General features: G+C 42.8%; 1 protein-coding gene across 1 annotated transcript in view; it reads left to right on the plus strand.

Annotated features, from left to right (window-relative positions):
* Positions 1-20142, plus strand: part of LOC145417418 (uncharacterized) — a 287807-nt gene that overhangs the window by 214428 nt on the left and 53237 nt on the right. The window contains exons 13-14 of the mRNA XM_080286100.1: positions 1234-4130; positions 11807-11918. Of these exons, the coding sequence (XP_080142226.1) occupies positions 1234-4130; positions 11807-11918 (3009 nt within the window). The remainder of the gene's footprint in view (positions 1-1233; positions 4131-11806; positions 11919-20142) is intronic.

A 20142-nucleotide genomic window follows, 5' to 3' on the forward strand; every position in this document is an offset into this window, starting at 1 on the left:
GCTCTGATGAATGATGGTGAGATTTGGAAGCTTCCGGTGTTGCTGTCTGCTGATGATACAGTACTGTTGAGTGAAGATGAATGGGAGTTGCAAGGTTTGGTGAATGAATTTGGGACAGTGTGTAGGAGGAGGAATCTGAAAGTTAATGTAAACAAAAGTAAAGTTATGGTGTTTGAGAGGAATGAAGTCACAGAGTGTGCAGTGAGGTTGGATGGTGAGGATATGGAGAATGTGAGTGCATTCAAGTACTTGGGTAGTGTGATGAGTAGGGATGAAACTTTGGGGGATGAAGTGCGTGAAAGGGTACAGCAGGGAAGGAAGATTGTTGGTACACTGAAAGCATTGATGAGAAATAGGGAGGTGAGTATGGAAGGTAAGAAGTCACTGCATGATAGTATTGTGATCCCTACCCTGACGTATGGAAGCGAGGCATGGACCTTGCAAGTGGGGAACAAGTCAGGAGTGACAGCAGTGGAAATGAGTTACTTGAGAGGAGCATGTGGAGTGACGTGGAGGGACAGGTTGACAAATGAAGAAGTGAAGGAACGTTGTGGGGTGGATGTGGATGTGGTTGAGAAGATTATGAGAAATACACTGAGGTGGTTTGGACATGTGAAGAGAATGGAGAATGAAGGACTGACTAAGAGGGTGTATGTAGGTGAGGTGGAGGGAGGGAGAGGGAGAGGTAGACTGAGGATGGGATGGAGGGTTGGAGTTGAGAGGTATATGAGGGAGGGGTGGTGAGTTGGGGGGAGGGTAGTCAAATGGTGGGTGACAGAGCAACTTGGAGGCGTTTTGTCTGCGGCCACCCTTTGCGGGATTAGGGCGTCGGGCTATAGATAGATAGATATAAAATATATATATATATGTATGTATGTATGTATGCCTATATCTGATATATATTTTAGGTTTCATACTTAATTAGATGAAATATTTTGCCACCTTCCTTCCACTTGTGCTTCTGCATAGTGCTAAGCCCCAGTTGTAAAAGTTGCAAAATCCTTTTATCATTGTGTTGAAAGGGGAACTGTTGCTCATCAATATGACAAGGCGCATGTTTCAGGGAGGTGTCTGTTGTGGTACTTTTTTCTAAAGTATGCACATTCAAACAGTTCCTTGAAGATGGCTGATGCCCTAGTTGCCAGGAGCAGTGAGAGAGTTTAAACAATTACAATATATATTTCTTTAATGTGTTGTTTAAACACCAACATAAATCCAAACTTCTGTTTTCAGAGGCGAAAGTGAGGACATCCAGCTCACTGGGAAGACTTATGTTATCCAGAAAGTATCTAGTCCTGACCCTATTCCCCCAAGCCCACGAAAGAAAGCAAGTAAAGATATCTGTTCTGTGGATAATGACAGCCTGTCCTTCTCTGGTAAATTTACAACTCCTGTCTCCACACAAAAAGAAAATGTACCTGGTGATCCTAGTGATAGGCCAAGTGACTTAAGTGAAGCTGATATCTCTAAACCAAGTAATAGGAAAGTTAGAAATACTGGTCTTAAGCCAGTACTAGTTAACAAAAATATAGAACAAAAGAGCTTGGATAAAAAAGATGAAAAATATGAAGATAATGAAATGAGGACAGTGGAAAGCAGTTCTGAAAATGTTGAAAAATTCAACATAATTGAAGAAAGGTGTAAATCAGTTAGTAAATTGAGTGGTGATGTGTCAGTTCTTACAAACTCAGTAAAAGAGGCTGATGGACAGTCAAAGGCAGAGGAAGAAATTGACAGTAAGGAAAAACAAATTGTTGAAAATGATACTGAAATTAATGTTTCACCAACCATTATGAAAACATACTCAGGTAAGAAGAAGACAGCCAGACAGGATGTAAGTCCTCGCAGGTATGGAAATGGTGAGAGTGACTACACAGACGAAGAGCTAGATGAAGAGCTACGTAAAACATCCCTGGAACTGCAGAAGTCCTTGGACATTATACAGGAACAAACTAATGCTGAGACCCATCGCAGAAAGTTGCAAACCCCAGTCAAGAAGTCCATCAGTGATATCCGGAAAAGTTTGAGAGGGAATAATGTGTCTCGTAAATCTGAGGAGGCAAGTAAAGATGATGAGGCAGTTCAGTCAGTTAAATCAGTTCAGAAACAAAGAATAAATTTTAGAGAAGTAATTGTTTCACCTAGTGTTGTTACGGATGATAGATTAATGAAACAGGTACCAGAAGTACTACTGAAAACTGATAATCAGCTGAGTAATCATTCTAGACAAGATTGCTCCATGTCTGACACGGATTCAGAAGATGAAATACCAAACTCTCAGTCAAGTGAGGAAATAATGAATAATAAAACTATTTTTTTGACAGAGTTACCAATCCCACTGAAAGGCAGCAAATTTTTGCAAAAAGAAGAAAAACAAGCAAAAAAACAGCCTGGGAGACCCCTAAAAGCAAAAAGAAACAGAAATACTGTAGAGGAAGAGGAAACTTCAGATTCTTGTCTTTCCACTAAAAAGAGAAAGATTGAAACTGGTGAAGACAAGTTACAGAAGCCAGCAGAAATGAAACAAAGCTCCAGCGATGATTCTGTGATTATAGTGGAGGAAAAAGGAAAACACAGTGAAAGATCAAGGAACCAGAAGAGGAGCAGAGATGACTTCAAGCAACACAAGTCTGGGAAAGAGTCATTTGGGTCACAGGGTGATGGGTCACAGGACAGCCAGAGTCCAGAAGATGAAGAACCACAGCATGTCACCCCACAGAAGGTCACCAGGTCTGGCCGCAAGATAGTTGCACCAAAGAGGGATATGCCGGAGCCCATGACACCTCCAGGTACCAGCAGCTTAAAGAGGAGGAAGTCACAAGAAATCCCAGTTTCTGGTAATGATGATGTACCAAAAGTAAAAGAAATTAATTCCTCTGAAGCAAGGGATCCACCCGCAAAGAAGTGCTTGCAAAAGAAGATTACAGAAATGTTTGAATTAGAAAAAGTAATGTCAAGTGAAGCAAAACCTGCAAGGGATGATGAGCCATTGCCAGAGTTGGAGAATAATGATGATCCAGTGTCACATGATGAAATGGATGATTGTCAGCTCCCCAAATTAGAGTCATTATGTGATGCAGAGGCCCAGGTGATTGAGAGCAGGGAAACAGACAGTTGTAGCCGACATACCTCTGCTGAGAAAGAAGTAAATGATGAAAAAACAAAAGACTCTGACACTTCTGTGAGTACCGGTACTGTAATTGGAAATATTGATGAGGAGAAAGATAATGTATCCTGCAAGGAGCCTCATCCATCCTCAAGTAGCTCTCTTGAACCACCTGATAGGGAGGAGTTGGAAGAAGCCAGTACTGCTGTGAGTGATAACATAGTTTTATGCGTAGTATCAGAGAGTACCAAAGAAATATACCTTACCTCTGAGAGTGACCATACATTTAAGGAACAGGCCAGTGAAGCTGAGAAAAGATTGAGCAACAAAGATGACCAGCTTGAAATCAGTGAGAACTCCAAAGAGGAAGCTGTCATGGCTAATCAAGATGGGGGGGAGGAATCTCAAGCAGAAAATAATGAACACGTATTGGACAAAGCGAACAAACCTTCTGAACAAAGTGCGGTTGTAGATTCTCACAAATTAGGTGAAGCTTCTAAGGAACAGAAGGACATTGCTGGGGAAGATGGGAAAGATGCAGAAATTCACAAGGATAGTATGATAGATGATACAACTAGAGAAGCAGATAATAAAATGATATCTGTGAATTCAGCAAGTAGTAACGGTGTACAAGATACAGCAAATGATGCTGGTGTTACAGTAAGCCCAGTCAAAACTGCATGTGATAAAACAGCTGATTTGATAAAGAAACCTCAGAAAAGATGTGATTCAGAAGACACAGGTAGCAGAACTGAAGAAACAGAGGGAAAAGCAGAAAAGGTTGTTCAGGCAGAAGTGATGGGAATGGAAGGTGTAGAATATAGTCCTTTAGTACAGCAACAGGAAGAACTGTCTCCAGAGAAACCCAGGATATCTAAATTAAAAATGGCAGTTAGCACTCCAGAAAGGCTCAAGAAAAAAGGATGTTTTAAATATGCAGGCTCACGTGCAGCCATGTTAGTTGCCTGCGCCAAGCAGAACATCAAGAATCGAGGAGAGTCTCCCACAAAGTCGCACAGTGGAGGTTAGTGTGTGTTATTAAAGAGAGTTATAGAGAGTAGTTATATGCATCTGTTCATAGTCATCATCATCTGGACCACCTTTCTTATCCTAGGGCAGGGGGAGGAGTAGCAGCATCCAGAAAGCCTAAGTTTGCCCAGTCCAGTGGATCACATTTCCCTTCGCCCATCATTCAAGCCCCCGGAATCCTGGCTTTATCTAATACTCCAAAAACTTTCACCACATTCTGTAGCTTCACAAAAACGTATCCGATAGAGTCAATCCGAATGCTGTCACGTTAAAAAGAGGTGCCAGATCCCTGATCATGCACTTCTTCTCACAACATTCAAACAGCCAGTTTGATCTCATGTCAGTCCCCTAGCCTCACCAACTTTCATACTTCTCTTCATCGCTCACTCAACCCTCATATCTCTCCACCTTCTTCTTGGCCTGCCTTGCCTCCTCCCTCCTTCAGAGTCGCTCAGATATACCTTTTTCACCACCCTGTTGTTATCCATTCCCTCCACATGACAATACCATCTCAGTACATTCTTTGATTCTGGTGTCCAGAGACTTCCTCACTCGGCATCTTTCACGAATTACAATATTTCATGTCCTATCCACTCTCTGTACTCCACATACATTCCTCAGCAGACCCATCTCCACTGCTGTCACACTTGACTTTTCATTTTCATGTCACACCATAGTCTCACATCCATATGTTAAAGTTGGCACTAACACTCCTTAATGTAAGCCTCATGCAGCTCGAACACTCAAGCCACAGTTTCTTATCAAGGCCTTCATAGCACCAGCTATTTCCGTCCTTGTGTCAATCTGCGCTCCCCCCCCCCCATCACTGTACCCACGTATTTGAACTTTCTCACCAATTCCAGTCTCTCTCCATTCACTGTAACATCGCACTGGGAGTCACCTTCTCTCTCGATTGTCATCATTTAATTCCTTTCTACATTTACTCTCAAGGCACGCCACTTATAGACATCTGCAAAACTCTGCACTAGTCTACCAAGTTCTTGTCTGGTATTTGCAAGTAGTACTGCATCATCAGCATACAACAAATTTGAGATATTCCATCTATCACCATTCATTGCCAGTGCCATCCCTCTCTCCATTACTTATGTTTTTACATCTCTCAATACCCTATTCATGTATATACTGTATATTGAACAACCATGGGGACATCACAGCTTTGTCGCATGCCCACGTTGAATGTGAACCATTCAGTTAGATGCCCATTTACCATTACACATGCCTCAGTACCGTCATAAAAATTCTTGTTGCCACCTAGCAGCTTACCATCTACACTGTATATGTGCAAACCTTCCAAAGTCCTTCTTTGTCTACTTTGCCTTACGCTTTTTTTCCAGATCCATAAATGCCATAAACACCTTACAGTCCTTCTCACAAGCTGTCACTATCTGTCTCACTGCAAATGTTTGATCCACGCATCCTCTACCACTCCTAAAGTCACTCTGTTCATCACTCACTAGGACTTCTGATATCTCTCTTACTTTCTCCATAATAATTCTTTCATATACCTTCCCTACAACACTCAATAAACTTATGCCACAATAATTCTTGCACTCACCTCGCACACCCTTATTTTTGTTCAGGGGTACAATCACAGCCTTTTTCCACTCTGTTGGCACAGTTTCACTCATCAATGCCATCATACATATCTCCAGCAAGCACTTCACTCCACTCATCCCACTACACTCAGTTATCTGTGCATACACCTCAACCCCAGCTGCTTTCCCATTTTTCAGTCATTTTGCAGCGTTCTTCATCTGTGCGAGTGTCAGTTTTCCTGGCACTGCCTTCCTTATCTGCACACGCCCAAAACCAATCATGTTTACAGCCGCCCTGCCCTCTTCTCCCATTCATCAGGCTTTCAAAATATTCTTTCCATCTGGTCCTTATTCATCCCCATGGGTTAATAATCTACCATTTACATCCATCACACCATCACATTTCTTCCCGCTATCACTTATACATTTCTGCACCACTTTCCTGAATAACTTCCCATTTTCAGAGTAATTTGCATTCATTTTTCTTCCAAGATCAACATTTACCTCCTCCTTTTTCTACTTGACTAGTCTCTTTATGTGCTTCTTACACTCAGTATATGCAGTTCTTATTTCAATTGAATCCATGCGCGAGCCACTTCTTTCTCTTTTCCTCCGCTGCTCTCTTAACCTCTTCATCCCACCATGCTATACTTTTCTTCTTTGTTACTCCTGCCACACCACACACTGCTTTAGCATTCCTAACTAAGCAGTCCCTATATGCATTCCACAGGCTGTCAAGATCCATTTAATTCCAGTTCACTGATTCCAACTCCTCTCCTACTGTGGTCCTGTATTCATCTGCCATTTCTTTGATCCTTAGCTTCTCAACTTTCAGTCTTTCTCCCCGACTGCTCCTCTCTCTCCTGCTCCACCTCACTCCTTTCAGCTTGATCTTGCATACCACAGACATATGATTTGACAGACTTCCACATTGTCCTCTTGCAGCCCTCGTATCAGTAACCATTCCCATCATTGACCTCTCTATGAGCATGTAATCAATCCAGCTCCTTTCAATATGATCCCCCTTCCCTCTATACCATATATATTTATGTGCATCTTTGTGTTTGAAATCCATCCATCATCCAATCCTACGTCGCCCCATGAGGAGCATAGGAGCCCGGGGCTAGGCAGTTACTCCTGACATTTAAGATGAGAGTGACCAGCCTCACTCATCCCTGAGTGGCATTACGTGAGCAATAAACCCCAACCACCCCTTCGATATAAACCATCATCGGTTCAACCCGATTGGAGCGCAATACGTATCCACTAAACCACCAGGTGCCAAAATTTGGTCATATGGTTACCACCCAGCACAGTAAATGGTTTCCTGGTGTATGAGTTACAAATGCACAATCTCCTTTCCTGACACATACCCTTCAGTCATTTCCCATTATCATTTTTTCCTGGTACTTCAGTACAACCCTTTATGGTATGTTATCTTCAGGATCGGTGCCTACTCTTCTGTTTATATCGGCCATTATGATCACTTCATAGCTTCTGGGCATTTCTCCCACTGCTTCATCCAGCTCATCTTGAAACCTGTTTTTATCTGTCTCACTCCTGTTACACGGTACATACACTGCATTCACTGCCACTTTCACCTTCTTAAACTTGAGCCTGACATGCATAGATCTTGAGCTGACTCATTTTAAATCTCTCATTCCACTCTGCCACACCTCATTCATCAACAAAGCAACTCTTCCTTGCATCTTCCTAGCCCATTCATGCCCGATCTAACATGTTTCACACCCTCCCACCCCTCCACTTCACACCCCTTCATCTTTGTTCCACACAATGCCATCACGTCATATCTCCCGCTCTTGAACACATTCACCACTTCCACCCTCTTCCTCTCGTCATTCACACCTCTCACATGACCATGCAATTCTGCCCATTCGGTTGGGGCCCTGGGCAGATGTTGGGCCCTTCGAGGCTCTCTGAAATGTCTGCCATGATTAAGTGATTTTAGTTAGGGGAATCTGGGGGACACTGAACTTGGCCTAAAACTTTTGTTATATGGTTACCATCCAGCGTAGTAAATGGTTTCCTGGGAACAGGGAACCATTTGGCTTGTCACTCATTGTAAAGACCATCTGTTACTTTAATTTATTGGATACAGTTATCATGATATTGTAAAAAAAGGTATTGATATGTGTCTTTGAGGACAGTAGGAGGTATGTAAGTTCGTTTTGTTTTGTTGTAAAGGCTCCAGCATGCTTGCCTGCATCAGCCTTGGTCACCTTGTGGCAGCTCTCCATGTTGCTCGATCTCCGACAGCCCTATTCAGTCTCCCATCCTTGACGTCATACTCCAATCCCAGGCTTTTCGGTTTGCCTCCTACATCCCTACCCCTGATGTTCACACTGCTCACTTTCTGCACCCAAGTGTCATCCCCCGTACTCTCAGCATGCTCAGACCATCTCAATGTACCCCATCCCATCACAACATCAATGTACTCCAGTCCCACGCTTCCTCTTAGCCCCTTCATTTATAAACTTAGGATCCCCCCACCCCAGGCCTCACATTCAAGAATGCACAACACATCCATCTAATCGTTTCATTTCTGTATCCATCTTCTATCTTTCTTTCCTTCATTCTTTCCTCGTCCTTCTGCCTGCGAGTGATTTTACACCCCCTCTTCTGTCTTTCATTCTTTCATTCTTTCCTCTTCCTTCTGCCTATGGGTGACTCTACACTGAGTGACAAGCCAAATGGTTTCCTGTACACCAGGAAACCATTTACTATGCTGGATGGTAACCATATAACCAGATTTTGGCACCTGGTGGTTTAGTTGGTAACACTGGTTTACAAAAAAAAAAAAAAAAAAAAAAAAATGAGGCAAGCATGTGAATAGGTGTTTTTGACTAATTTTGATATGCTTAATTCAGATTTCTAAATAGTTTTGCTCTATCACCTCTAGTTTTTTTGCTTTCACATATACCTTTTTTTATTATAATGCATATATTTATAATATAATGAGTTTGTTTCATATATTAAAATGGCATATTACAAAATGAATCAAAACAGACACAGAACACTGACAGAACTAAATATTACCATTACTTGGATATAAGCATATATACACACCATAGTACTACAGACAGTCAGAAGTGAGTTTTTTTGGACGATCTGGTGTACTTTGCCTCCGGGATGTCGCACAGGAGCATCCAGCAGAAGTCCCCCATCATGCTGGGGTTCCACTTTCTTTGGTAGTTGCTCTCCATCTTAGTAATATCTTGGTGGAACCTTTCTCCGTGTTTGTCACTTACTGCTCCGAGGTTCTGGGGGAAGAAGTTGAGGTGGGGGTGGAGAAAGTGAATCTTGAGAGACATTCGGCACCCCATATCCTAATAAGCCTGCAACAACTTCTCAACACGCTCTTGGTAATCTAGTGCCCGTGTATTACCTAGGAAGCCATGGCAGACTACCTTAAATGCTTCCCATGCTCTCAATTCCTTCAAGGTGAGCTTCCCCTCGAATACCTCATCCTTCAGCACCTCCCGGATCTGAGGTCCGATGAAGATGCCCTCCTTGAGCCTAGCAGAACTGAGAGCTGGGACCAGAGTGCACAGGTGTTGGAATGTAGTGTCATCCTTGTCCATGGCCTTCATGAAATTCTTCATAAGGCCAAACTTGATATGAAGAGGGGGAAGAAGCATCTTGTTCATGTCCACCAGAGAATTTTCATGGGCACTGTGTTTCCCAGGCATAAAAGTGCTCCTAGACCCCCAGTCCTTCTGCATGTAATGCTTGACATGTTTGAGCTTGTTGTGGCGTGCGTTTTAAACCAAGTTCCAAGAAAATAATACGGTAAATGGATTTTTGACAAATATTTTGGGTCTAAGCCTATTTGTATACATGTACATACATGTATACATGTATATCTCAAAAACTAGAGGTGATGAGTGAAAATGGATTTCGAATCTGAAATCAGCACCCCAAAATTAGGTTAGAACACCTAATTTTATGCTTGCCTCAAGTTTTTTGTAAACCAGTGTAATTATTGTGCTCCAATCGGATTGAGCTGGTGAAGGTTTATATCCAAGGGGTGGTTGGGGATTATTGCTCACATAATGCCACTCAGGGATGAGTGAGGTTGGTCACTCTTATCTTAAATGTCAGGACCAACTGCCTAGCCCCGGGCTTCTACACTCCTCATGGGGCAACGTAGGATTGGATAATGAATGAATGAATGTTTAAGCCTATGAATATCGTCTTCCTTTTCTGTTCATGTCTCGCTACCATACAGCATTACACTCCTAACACATGCCACATACAAAGCTCTCTCTCAATGTCAGGAGGGGCAACAGCTCCTCCTCACTGTAGCTACAGAGCTAGAGCCCCACCTCCAGCACCTAACATGTCTCCCAAGTAAAACAACTCTTCCACACACTCACTCAAGGTACTTCCTAACAAGATCAGTCCTTTCATACCTGCCATCTCCACATGGTCTCACTGACACTGCTTACACACGAAATTAGCATTATGTCGCAGTCTACCTTTAACCTGCCCCATCCCGACCACTTTTCCACCACTGACTCCCCCCAATCCCGACCATTTTTTTTTTTTTTTTTTTTTTTTTTTTTTTTTTTTTTTTTTGCTCAAACCTTCGCTTTTGGTGAGAAACATCGAAAATTCATAGAGAAATCGCTCACCTGAGGTTTAAAGTACTCGATACAGGTAGGAGTACCTGCTTACCTTTCTGGGTTTTCTATCAGGCTGGCACCAAAGAAAACGAGTTCTATGGGAGGATAACTATTTCACACCACTCATAAATGGTATTTATTTATTTACTTGGTACGAATTTATATGTAGTACGAGAGTATATTGGTTTTCAAGCAGTAATATAGGCATTATAAGCATTGTTTCACTCACTAATACCTGACCTTTTTTTGCCACATTACCTGATCATCATTTCTAACTGTTTCTTCCTCTAATGCTATGTAAAGTTTGTCCTCCACATTGTCATTGATTGGGGAATCACTCTGGCCCTGAATTTCGTACCGTGGCATGACATGGCTATACTGGCCAGGTCACTGATAACAGGTGAATTGCTGAGACAATGGCATGCAGGGGGGGGGGGAGGTCATGCTGGGTAAGGCATTGTCCCTGCCTGGCATCTTGTAGAGGAAGGTGTCACATGTATACATACCAAAAATCACTCGCGAAAATTGAAAATTGTGCAAATTAGGGACCTTGCAATTTTTTCGCATTTATGTACGTCGACGGGATTGGCAGTGACAAAACGTGTGGACGTTAAAGAACGTCGACGGGACGCCGCGGGTTAATACCAGTACATTGCTTATTGATCCACGTATCACAAATATTGCACAAGATGGAATTACTTCCCACACGCTTGTGGCAAACTTCATATGGTCACTATCTCTCTTAACAGTACTGCCACTGGTCCTAGATATCATCACTTTTGTTTTATCTGCATTAACTGTCAAGCCCTTGTACCCCATACTATCTCCCCGCATCCTAAATCATTCCATCGCCTCCCATTCATTCTCTTCAGTTAACACCAAATCAGTAGCATACAACAACTTGCATGGGAGTCCATTTCTGAAGTCACATGGGAGGGTTTCAGGCACCATGATAAATAGTAAGGGACACAAGAGTTATCCTTGATGCATGCCAACATTTGTTGCTTGCTAATTGTTATCTTTACAGAATGGTTTATAATTTGTGATTGTGTGCAAGCTGTGTTGGTTGAAGGTAAATGTAGATAAAGAAAGGTAGTTATAGATAAAGTTGGTTGTTGAGAGTGAAGGTGACTCAATTTGATACTCTGGTTAGTGGAGAGAGACATGAATTGGTAAATGTGTGTATGTTTATTGGGACAGTAGTTGAAAAGGGAGTTAAATGTGAATAGGAATTAGAGATCAGAGTGGTTTGGGGAAGAGAGTTTGTCCATGTCATGAAACCCTTAAAGTAAAACAAAAGGTTGATGTTGAGGCAGCAAGAGTGCTTTTCCATAAACAACACACTACACAAGACTGTGCATCACAGTTTGCTGTTTATTTGCACATATTTTCACACTTATTTGTATGGTAGCTCGAAGTGGATAGAAGATTGTTGAAGAATATTTTCATCTAATGGTGTCCACTGACAGGTGAGGATGGTCGGCATCGTGAAGGTGGCTTCTCTCCTGGGCGACGGAGTGCTCCCAGCAAACTCTCCCCATCCCCCACACCTTCACGCCGCAAGAGGAAGCATGGTGACAGGTAAACTTAACTAGAATTACTGTTGCAGTTTTTTTTTTTTTTTTTTTTTATATATATAATGCGAGGAAGAAGGAACCAAAGGCCGCTAGCCCTCAATTATTGTTCCTTCCAAGAGAAAAACAAAATACAAGAGAGAGCCAAATTCAAGATCCGATCATTAACTTGACTAGTTGTGATTTTGTTTCCTCCTTTGAATTTTTAGTAATGAAAGAGATACGGTAGATGCTCGATTTAACGAACATCGATTTAGTGGAAGCCCAAGGTAACGGAATAATTTTTTTTTTTTCCCATTCAGTTTAATGGAAAACTTATGTTAAAGTGAGTATAATTCCACTAAGGGAATTCCATTCCAAAAACCACTTAATTACTTGAAGAAGTCCTGTAAATCGAGTGCATCATCCAACCCATACTGGAAACACTCCCCTGACCAGTGGTGTGCGGTGTTGCCACACACCCTCGCCAAGCATCCAGTCTTCACGTGATCCCTCAACTGTAAACAAATGCTCCGCCAGTGTGCTCCTTTGCCTTGGTATTGCTGCCTTATTTATGTTTCTTTTCAGTGAACAAAGCTTTTATGAGCCATGCCTAAAATTCAGGAAAAGGAGGAGAGAGTGAGGCATTCTCTCGGCCAGAAATTGGAAATACAGAGATAGCCCGATTATCCGGGCTATATGGTGTGAAGGGGTGCCTGAATAATCCGAAATCATGATTAATCCTGTCAAAATAAAACACAAGTACAGAACTCTACTGTTAGATTGATTAATTAATTATTTGCATCGGTACTCTGCCTTTCATACGTACACATAAGAATGAACAAAAGAATGAGCAAACAAAAAAAAAACTATTTCTTCACTCTGAATCCAGGTCGTCCACCGCGGGTGAACACGAACGGAGCAGTGCCTCATCAACGGGGGAACACGTAGGTAGGAATCGGCAGCTGTGGACCAGTGTGTATTTGAGACACCTGAAGGACCAGGTTCAGGAGAAGCTGCTACAGTACCGGGAGGAGAACCAGTGGGAGTAGAGTAGCTGCTGTTGGTGTGTGCATTCTTGTAATTAATGAATGCCGAAACAATAAAGAAAATTGTGAAACTTCGTGATGTAACAAAAAAATAAAAGAATGCATCATTGTTGAGTAACTTACCGAGTCTGACGAAATCCTGTGCCCCTGTGCTGCCGTTGTATGACGCTATCTCTCAGCTCCTAAATGGTGTTGTAGCACCGAGAAAATCGGCATTGTCTTCCATTCCATCCAGGAAACTGAGGAGGACATCAGCAGCTTCACGTGCCTGCGAGAGACGAGGCCTAGGGATACTGGCTGCATCGTCATCATCATCATCATCATCATCTCTCCGCTGCACAGACTCAGCAATCTCTTTGTCTGTCATAATTTCGAACCCAGGATCTCCTTTGTGAGCTTCCAGCCATTCCATAATTTCATCAGCTGTTGCCTCTTCTCCCCCATGATTTAAAGCTGCCTGGTATGGCTCAGACCCGTCAAAATCTTGGACGGCTTCCTCATTTTTCAACAGCTTGGACCAGGCATTGGCAAGCGTCGTCTGTTTCACATCATCCCAAGCCTTGGCCCAGTTAAATTTGGCAGACCAGAGAATAATATTTACACCTTGCCAACGTCCTTTGCCCTCTGGTATCCTCATCCTCGTCATCAACTACAACCATGACCTAAGAAAATATATGCAGACGAAAAAGAAAGAGAAGTAAAGACGTTGCCAGATTGCATGAAAGTGTCATACCTATAGGTTAGATTACGAGATTTCACTTTTGTATTTTTTTTTTTCACAATTAATTTTTACTTCGTAAACCTCTTGTATAAATTTTATTTTATTAACCTCTTCAATAAAGTTTACTTCTCTGGGGTAGTCAGAGTAAGTTGGTTAAGTCCACTGGACACAAAACAACCTTGCCTGATTGTAGCAATCTTGTCACGTTAGCCAGCAAAAAAAAAAAAAAAAAAAAAAAAGAGGGTTAGGTTAGGTTAGGCTGAGCTGGGTTAGGTTAGGGTTTAGGGTGGATTAAATTATTAGGTACAGTTAAGCTAGGTTAGGTTAGGTTTACTTAAACACTTAAATTTGGCCATCCCTTCCACCATTACTAATATATCCGATCAGATTATTGTCATACTCATAATACATGTATGGTTATTCATTGGTGCAACAAATGAGGCCTCAAAACACTCAGATGAACTAAAAAACTATGAATGGAAGAAAAAACACCAAGAACAGGTAATGGCAGTAAGGGAAATATTTGCCCGGTTTGTATCATCACGTGCCCGTACCTATGATTGTCTCTTACTTAGCGTACTTAGAGGTGGTTTTCGTTTCCCAACTTCCCAGCTGGATGCTAGGTTAGGTTTGGTTAAATTATTAGGTACAGTCATGGACAGAGAAACCTGGACAGATGAGGCGAGGCAAATGTCAAATTTTCTCATTTCCCCCAGCCTGTCCTTCAGTCTTCGTTCACGACTCCTTTCCCCCACCCTCCCACCTCCCATCCAGTTAATCCCATCCCTTCCTCATCCCTGAGTCACTCAGTACTCTCTCTCTCTCTCTCTCTCAAAGGTTCTGTAAGGTGAATAATAACGTCAATGCAAAGTATACGTTTACTGATGTAATTACTATAAAATAAATAAAGCATGTTAGTATAAAATAAATAAAGCATTTTAACACATTTAAAGATAACTGCAATTCGCAGGTAGACAAATGTAGCCAGCTTTTAAGCGGCGTCAACATACACTCTGCCTCTCAACATTTTCTTTTCTCCTTTCTTCTCTCCCTTCCTCATCTGCTCGGTCTGTCTGTCTATCTGTCTCAGTATCTGATTTCCTCCTTTCTTCTGTCCCTGTTACTTTCTCTTAACACCTTCCCTCATGTCTATATGCCTCTCTCTCTCTCTCTCTCTCTCTCTCTCTCTCTCTCTCTCTCTCTCTCTCTCTCTGAGGTTCTGTAGGGTGAATGATAATGTCAGTTCAAAGTATGATTTTATTGATATAATTATTATGAAATAAATAAAACATGTTATTATAAAATAAACAAAGCATTTTAACACATTTAAAGATAACTACAGTTCGCGGTTAGACAAATGTAGCCAGCTTTTAAGCTCGCGTCTGCATACACTCTGCCTCTCAGCATTTGCCTTCCTCTCTCTCTCACTCTCTCTCTCTCTCTCTCTCTCTCTCTCTCTCTCTCTCTCTCTCGATCAGTATCGTGTCCAACCTCCATTATTTCTAATCACTTCTTGCTGGCGGTTTGGCATACAGTGCTCGTCAGAAGTATGGAGCGCCCTGCGTCCCTCCTGAGAAACAAACCTTTCAACATTGAAAAAACATATAAATAATGCATTTTATTTACCTTTAGTGCTTCGTAGGGTAGCCTTTACGTTTCTTCAGGGACCTGAGACGTCTTGGAAGTGAAAGGGCGAGGCTCCTGAGGTGCTGGAGGGGTACTTTGTCCCAGGAGTCACGAATGGCGGCTTCCAACTTAGGCAGAGAGCTCACGTCTTTCCCTTGGAGAGACTTCTTTACGAGGTACCAGAGGTTTTTAATCGGGTTGAGGTCTGGGCTATTTCCTGGCCAGTCTGTCATGAATGATACCTCGCAGTCACGAAGCCAATTGGTGACCGATTTGGCCTTGTGAGCAGGTGCACCGTCCTGCTGAAACACTCGTGCACCTGTTAGCTCGAAGGAGTCTGGTAAATGATCACACAGAAGCTCCAGGTAAACATCCTGATTCACTCTGAGGTTCTTGGGAAGTACAACAAGCTTCCCCAAACCCTTCCCTGAGAAACAACCTCATACCATGAGTGAATCAGGATGTTTAACTGTGCTTTCTACATACCGTGGGTCAAGTGGGTCACTACCTTTGCGTCGATACACACGTGCTCCTCTGTTACAGGTAACACTAAACGTTGCCTCATCAGACCACAACACTGACAACCATTGCTCCTCACCCCAGGTTAGATATTTATTAGCAAAGGCAAGCCTACGATTTCTCTGGCTCTTGGTGAGAAGAGGCTTTTTCACAGGCCTGTGACTTGTGTAACCAAGCTCATGCACCCTACGAGACACTGTTCTCACCGACACCTCACCAAACACTTCCGGGTTGCTCTCCTTAATTTTCCTTGCACTCACACGAGGATTAAACTCCACTGCACGTTTTAAAACATTAACAGACCTTGGGGAAGTTTTCCTAGGCCTACCAGACCTCGGTTTCTTTGTGGGAAGTTCACCACTGTTTTCCTCCCGGAACCGCGCACACCAACGACGCACTGTCGATCATGCCACACCAACCAATTCACTAATTTCCCTTGTCTGGTGGCCTGCCTCCTTTAGAGCAATGATCTGGGATATGATTTCACTCAACAGTTCACGGGTAGGTGCCATAACAAAGTTTTGAAGGCCAAAACACTGCGGGACACTCGGTAAAAAATGGCGCAATTTGTGAGGGACACTCGGCGGAGTTCCTCTCTCTCAGGCAGCCCGTGGGCGACTGAGGCGGGAACCAACCAGCGCGTCGGAAGGCCTCAGGCTACCGTGACGTCATGGTCGGAGCTCAAACTTGTGGCTCAATTCTTACCCCCCAAAATGGGTGATTGTTTTTGGGCCATAAGTATTGCGCGCCTGGCGGACAACGCTGAATACTTCTGACGAGTACTGTAGAGCTGACATGATTATAGATTATGTGCTGTTTCCTGCGCATGACTTCCCATTCCCGTCGAGTATGCTGGAACAGATTTGCTGGCGTTCTCTCCATTTCCTGTTCCCAGGAATTGACAATGTTTCCCCACACATTTTCGATGGGATTTAAGTCACATGACTTACTGGGCCAGGGCAAGAGGTCCACATCATTTCGTTCATCGAACCACCTCCTCACTATTCTTGCCGTGTGAACACTACAATTGTCCTTCTTCTTCATATCGCCTCAACCAAAAATATACTGTCGTTCTTGATATTCCCAGGTGTCTTGCTATTTCTGAGGGGGTTGATCCAGCCATGGCCATTCCTACGATGCGGTTTCTTGTGCATTTTCTGTCAGTGGCCATATGCTCCATGATACAGGATTTCGAGGAGTAAAATAATTGATGCCGAGACGTTGAATGAGATATACATCCAGTGCAGGCTCCTTATATCTGGCCAGGAATCTGACATTTCCAATTCACACATAGGTAAAAATTAAAAAAGGTTGACAAAGCACAGTTGATTTTCAACCTCTAGAGATGTCACCTTGTGGAACTGTCATTTTCCCAGGCCCCCCCCCCCCCCCACACACACACACACAAACTATCTATCCGTCTACTTGTCTATTTCTACCTATATCTATCTGGCTGTTTTTCTGTAGATTGTTTTATCTATTTATATCTGTCTATCTATCTGTCTATATATATATATATATCTATATCTATCTATCTATATATATATATATATATACTGTATATGAGAGAGGCAAATAGACATAGAGAGAGAGAGAGAGAGAAAGAAGGGGAGGGGTGGATGTAGGGAGTGAGGACAGGTGAGGTGAGGAATGGCTCCTAATCCCCAAGGAATAACCTACTCAGGTCATTTTGACTAGGGCAGACACACACACACACACACACACACACACACACACATACATATATATATATATATATACCCAGGCTGCTTCCCCCAAGGAAAGTGGGGTAGCCAAGACAGGTCGACACTTACTCATCCACTCTAACATGGTCATTCGCATCTTAGCCCCAAGGGGGAGAAGGGACAATTCCTCACTGCACCACACCGCACGAGGGACAATTGCGCCGTGCAATCAGTGACATCCACAGCAGAGCTGGTTTACACCTGCCACATCATAACAGACCCATCCCTTTACCTGCATCTGCCTGATCAGCTGATCAGACAAATGTAGGAGAATATCCCCCCAAGGCTGCGTCATCATTTATTCATTCACAGTTTCTCTCCATTCATTTCTATCACGCACAGCCACTCTTCCTTGCTCTACAAACATCCCTCTCACATCCAGTGCTCTCTTCATATATATATATATATTATATATATATATATACGTAAATTGATCAACAGAAAAACACAGGCAGACAGATAGGTAGGAATAGATAAGCAGACGGATAAATAATAATCATGTCAGCTCTGTGCCAAACCGCCTGCAAGAAGTGATTGGAAAATGGAAATAAAGGAGATTGGATTCGATACTGACTGAGAGAGAGAGAGAGAGAGGCATATAGACATAAGGGAAGGTGTTAAGAGAAAGTAACAGGGACAGAAGAAAGGAGGAAATCAGATACTGAGACAGATAGACAGACAGACCGAGTAGATGAGGAAGGGAGAGAAGAAAGGAGAAAAGCAAATGTTGAGAGGCAGAGTGTATGCTGACGCCGCTTAAAAGCTGGCTACATCTGTCTACCCGCGAATTGCAGTTATCTTTAAATGTGTTAAAATGCTTTATTTATTTTATACCAACATGCTTTATTTATTTTATAATAATTACATCAGTAAACGTATACTTTGCATTGACGTTATTATTCACCTTACAGAACCTTTGAGAGAGAGAGGGGGGGGGGGGGATGACGGGATGTATGGAGGGAGGGAGAGAGGGCGGGTGAGGTGAGGAGTGGTCACTTGTCCCCTGAGGCAAGGAAGGGGATGGGGGGTACAGTTCATATGGACAAAGATTTAATGGAAAAATCGAATATGAAAGAGAATTTCTCAGCCCAGCCCTTGAGTGTCCAGGTTTCTCTGTCCATGACTGTACAGTTAAGCTAGGTGAGGTTAGGTGTAGTGTTGGGTTTGGTTAAATTATTAGGTACAGTTAAGCTAAGTGAGGTTAGGTGTAGTTAAACACATAGGTTAGGAGTCACTTCCAACATTATGTTGATGAGTCAAACGAGTTGATGGGGAAACTGATTTAGCATGAAATGTTTTACCACTTCAGAAAAATAATTAAAATATAACAGACTGTCAGGAAGAACTGATTGGTAAGGTGCTTTTACTGCCTCTGATAAAGTGTATGTCTACCAAAAGAAGGGCTTTTCTTGCACTGAAGGAATTAATGACACATACAATGAATTAAAACTTACCTCCTCAAGGAATTGTCATTGGTAGAGTTGCTTGGCTGCACATATGATGCCTTGAGCCATTGGCTGGATAGCTGATGTTGTGTTGGGAGGCAGCATGATGCACCTGATTTGTCCATCATCGCTCACGAGTTCAGAAACGCCAGGATGAGCGGGGGCGTTATCAAGCAGGAGAACTGCTCGTTCACGAGCTGGTGCAATATTCAGGAACTTCCTGTTGAAACCTTCGCACCTCAGGGATGAAATGATTAAAGAACCAGTTCTTAAAAATCACTAAGGTGAACCAGGCTTTCTTGGAGATGTCGTACAGAAGAGGTAATTTATCCATGCAGGTGCGGAGACAGCATGGGCGACGAGCCTTGCCAACCACGAGTGGCTTCAACCGGTGGAGACCATTGGCACTTGCACAACACAACACAGACACATGATCTTTGGAGATTTTGTGCCCAGGAACAGACTCTTCATGGCGCTGTAAAAGTGTGTTCAGGGGCAATGACCGATAGAATAAACCAGGCTCATCAGCATTGTATACCTGGGAGAGAAGAAGACCCTCGTCTTGTATAAGCTTCAGCAGTTTCTTCCGAAACAGCTGAATTTGTGATGTACCTGCATCCAGAGACTCGCCAAACACACGTTGGTTTACCATTGCATCCCTTGCCTTGAATCGAGAAAGCCAACCATCAGATGCCTTGAAACCCTGAATGCCGATGTGGTTAGCTAGTTTCTCTGCAGCAGACTTAATCTCAGCACCCCGTACCATAATGCCGACATTCCATTGCTGAACAAACCATTTATACACTGCTTCTTCCAGACGATCATCCACTGCAATTTTCGTGGTTTTTCTGGCAGCCTAAGACCCACTAATTTTACAGTCAGTGGCTATCTTACCAGTGCATTCCATGAGTTTAGCCTTTGGACTTTTAAATGTCAGAAACAGTTTGTTTGCCTTTTCCATAAAACTCTGAGCAGCGCTTGATACTCCAGTCTGATTCAAGTTTTTTAATAATTTCCAGCTTCTGTTGCAGCATCAGGACAGTCCTTTTCCTCATTGTTGGTGGTGGAGCCATGGATATAATGATGAAGGGCATCGCCAGCATCACAAATAGAAAAATAAATCACGGCCATAGTGATAGATCAGCAG

Source organism: Coenobita brevimanus, chromosome 110, assembly GCF_032717465.1.
Source record: "Coenobita brevimanus isolate Jiangsu-jjx chromosome 110, ASM3271746v2, whole genome shotgun sequence".
NCBI lineage: Eukaryota > Metazoa > Arthropoda > Malacostraca > Decapoda > Coenobitidae > Coenobita > Coenobita brevimanus.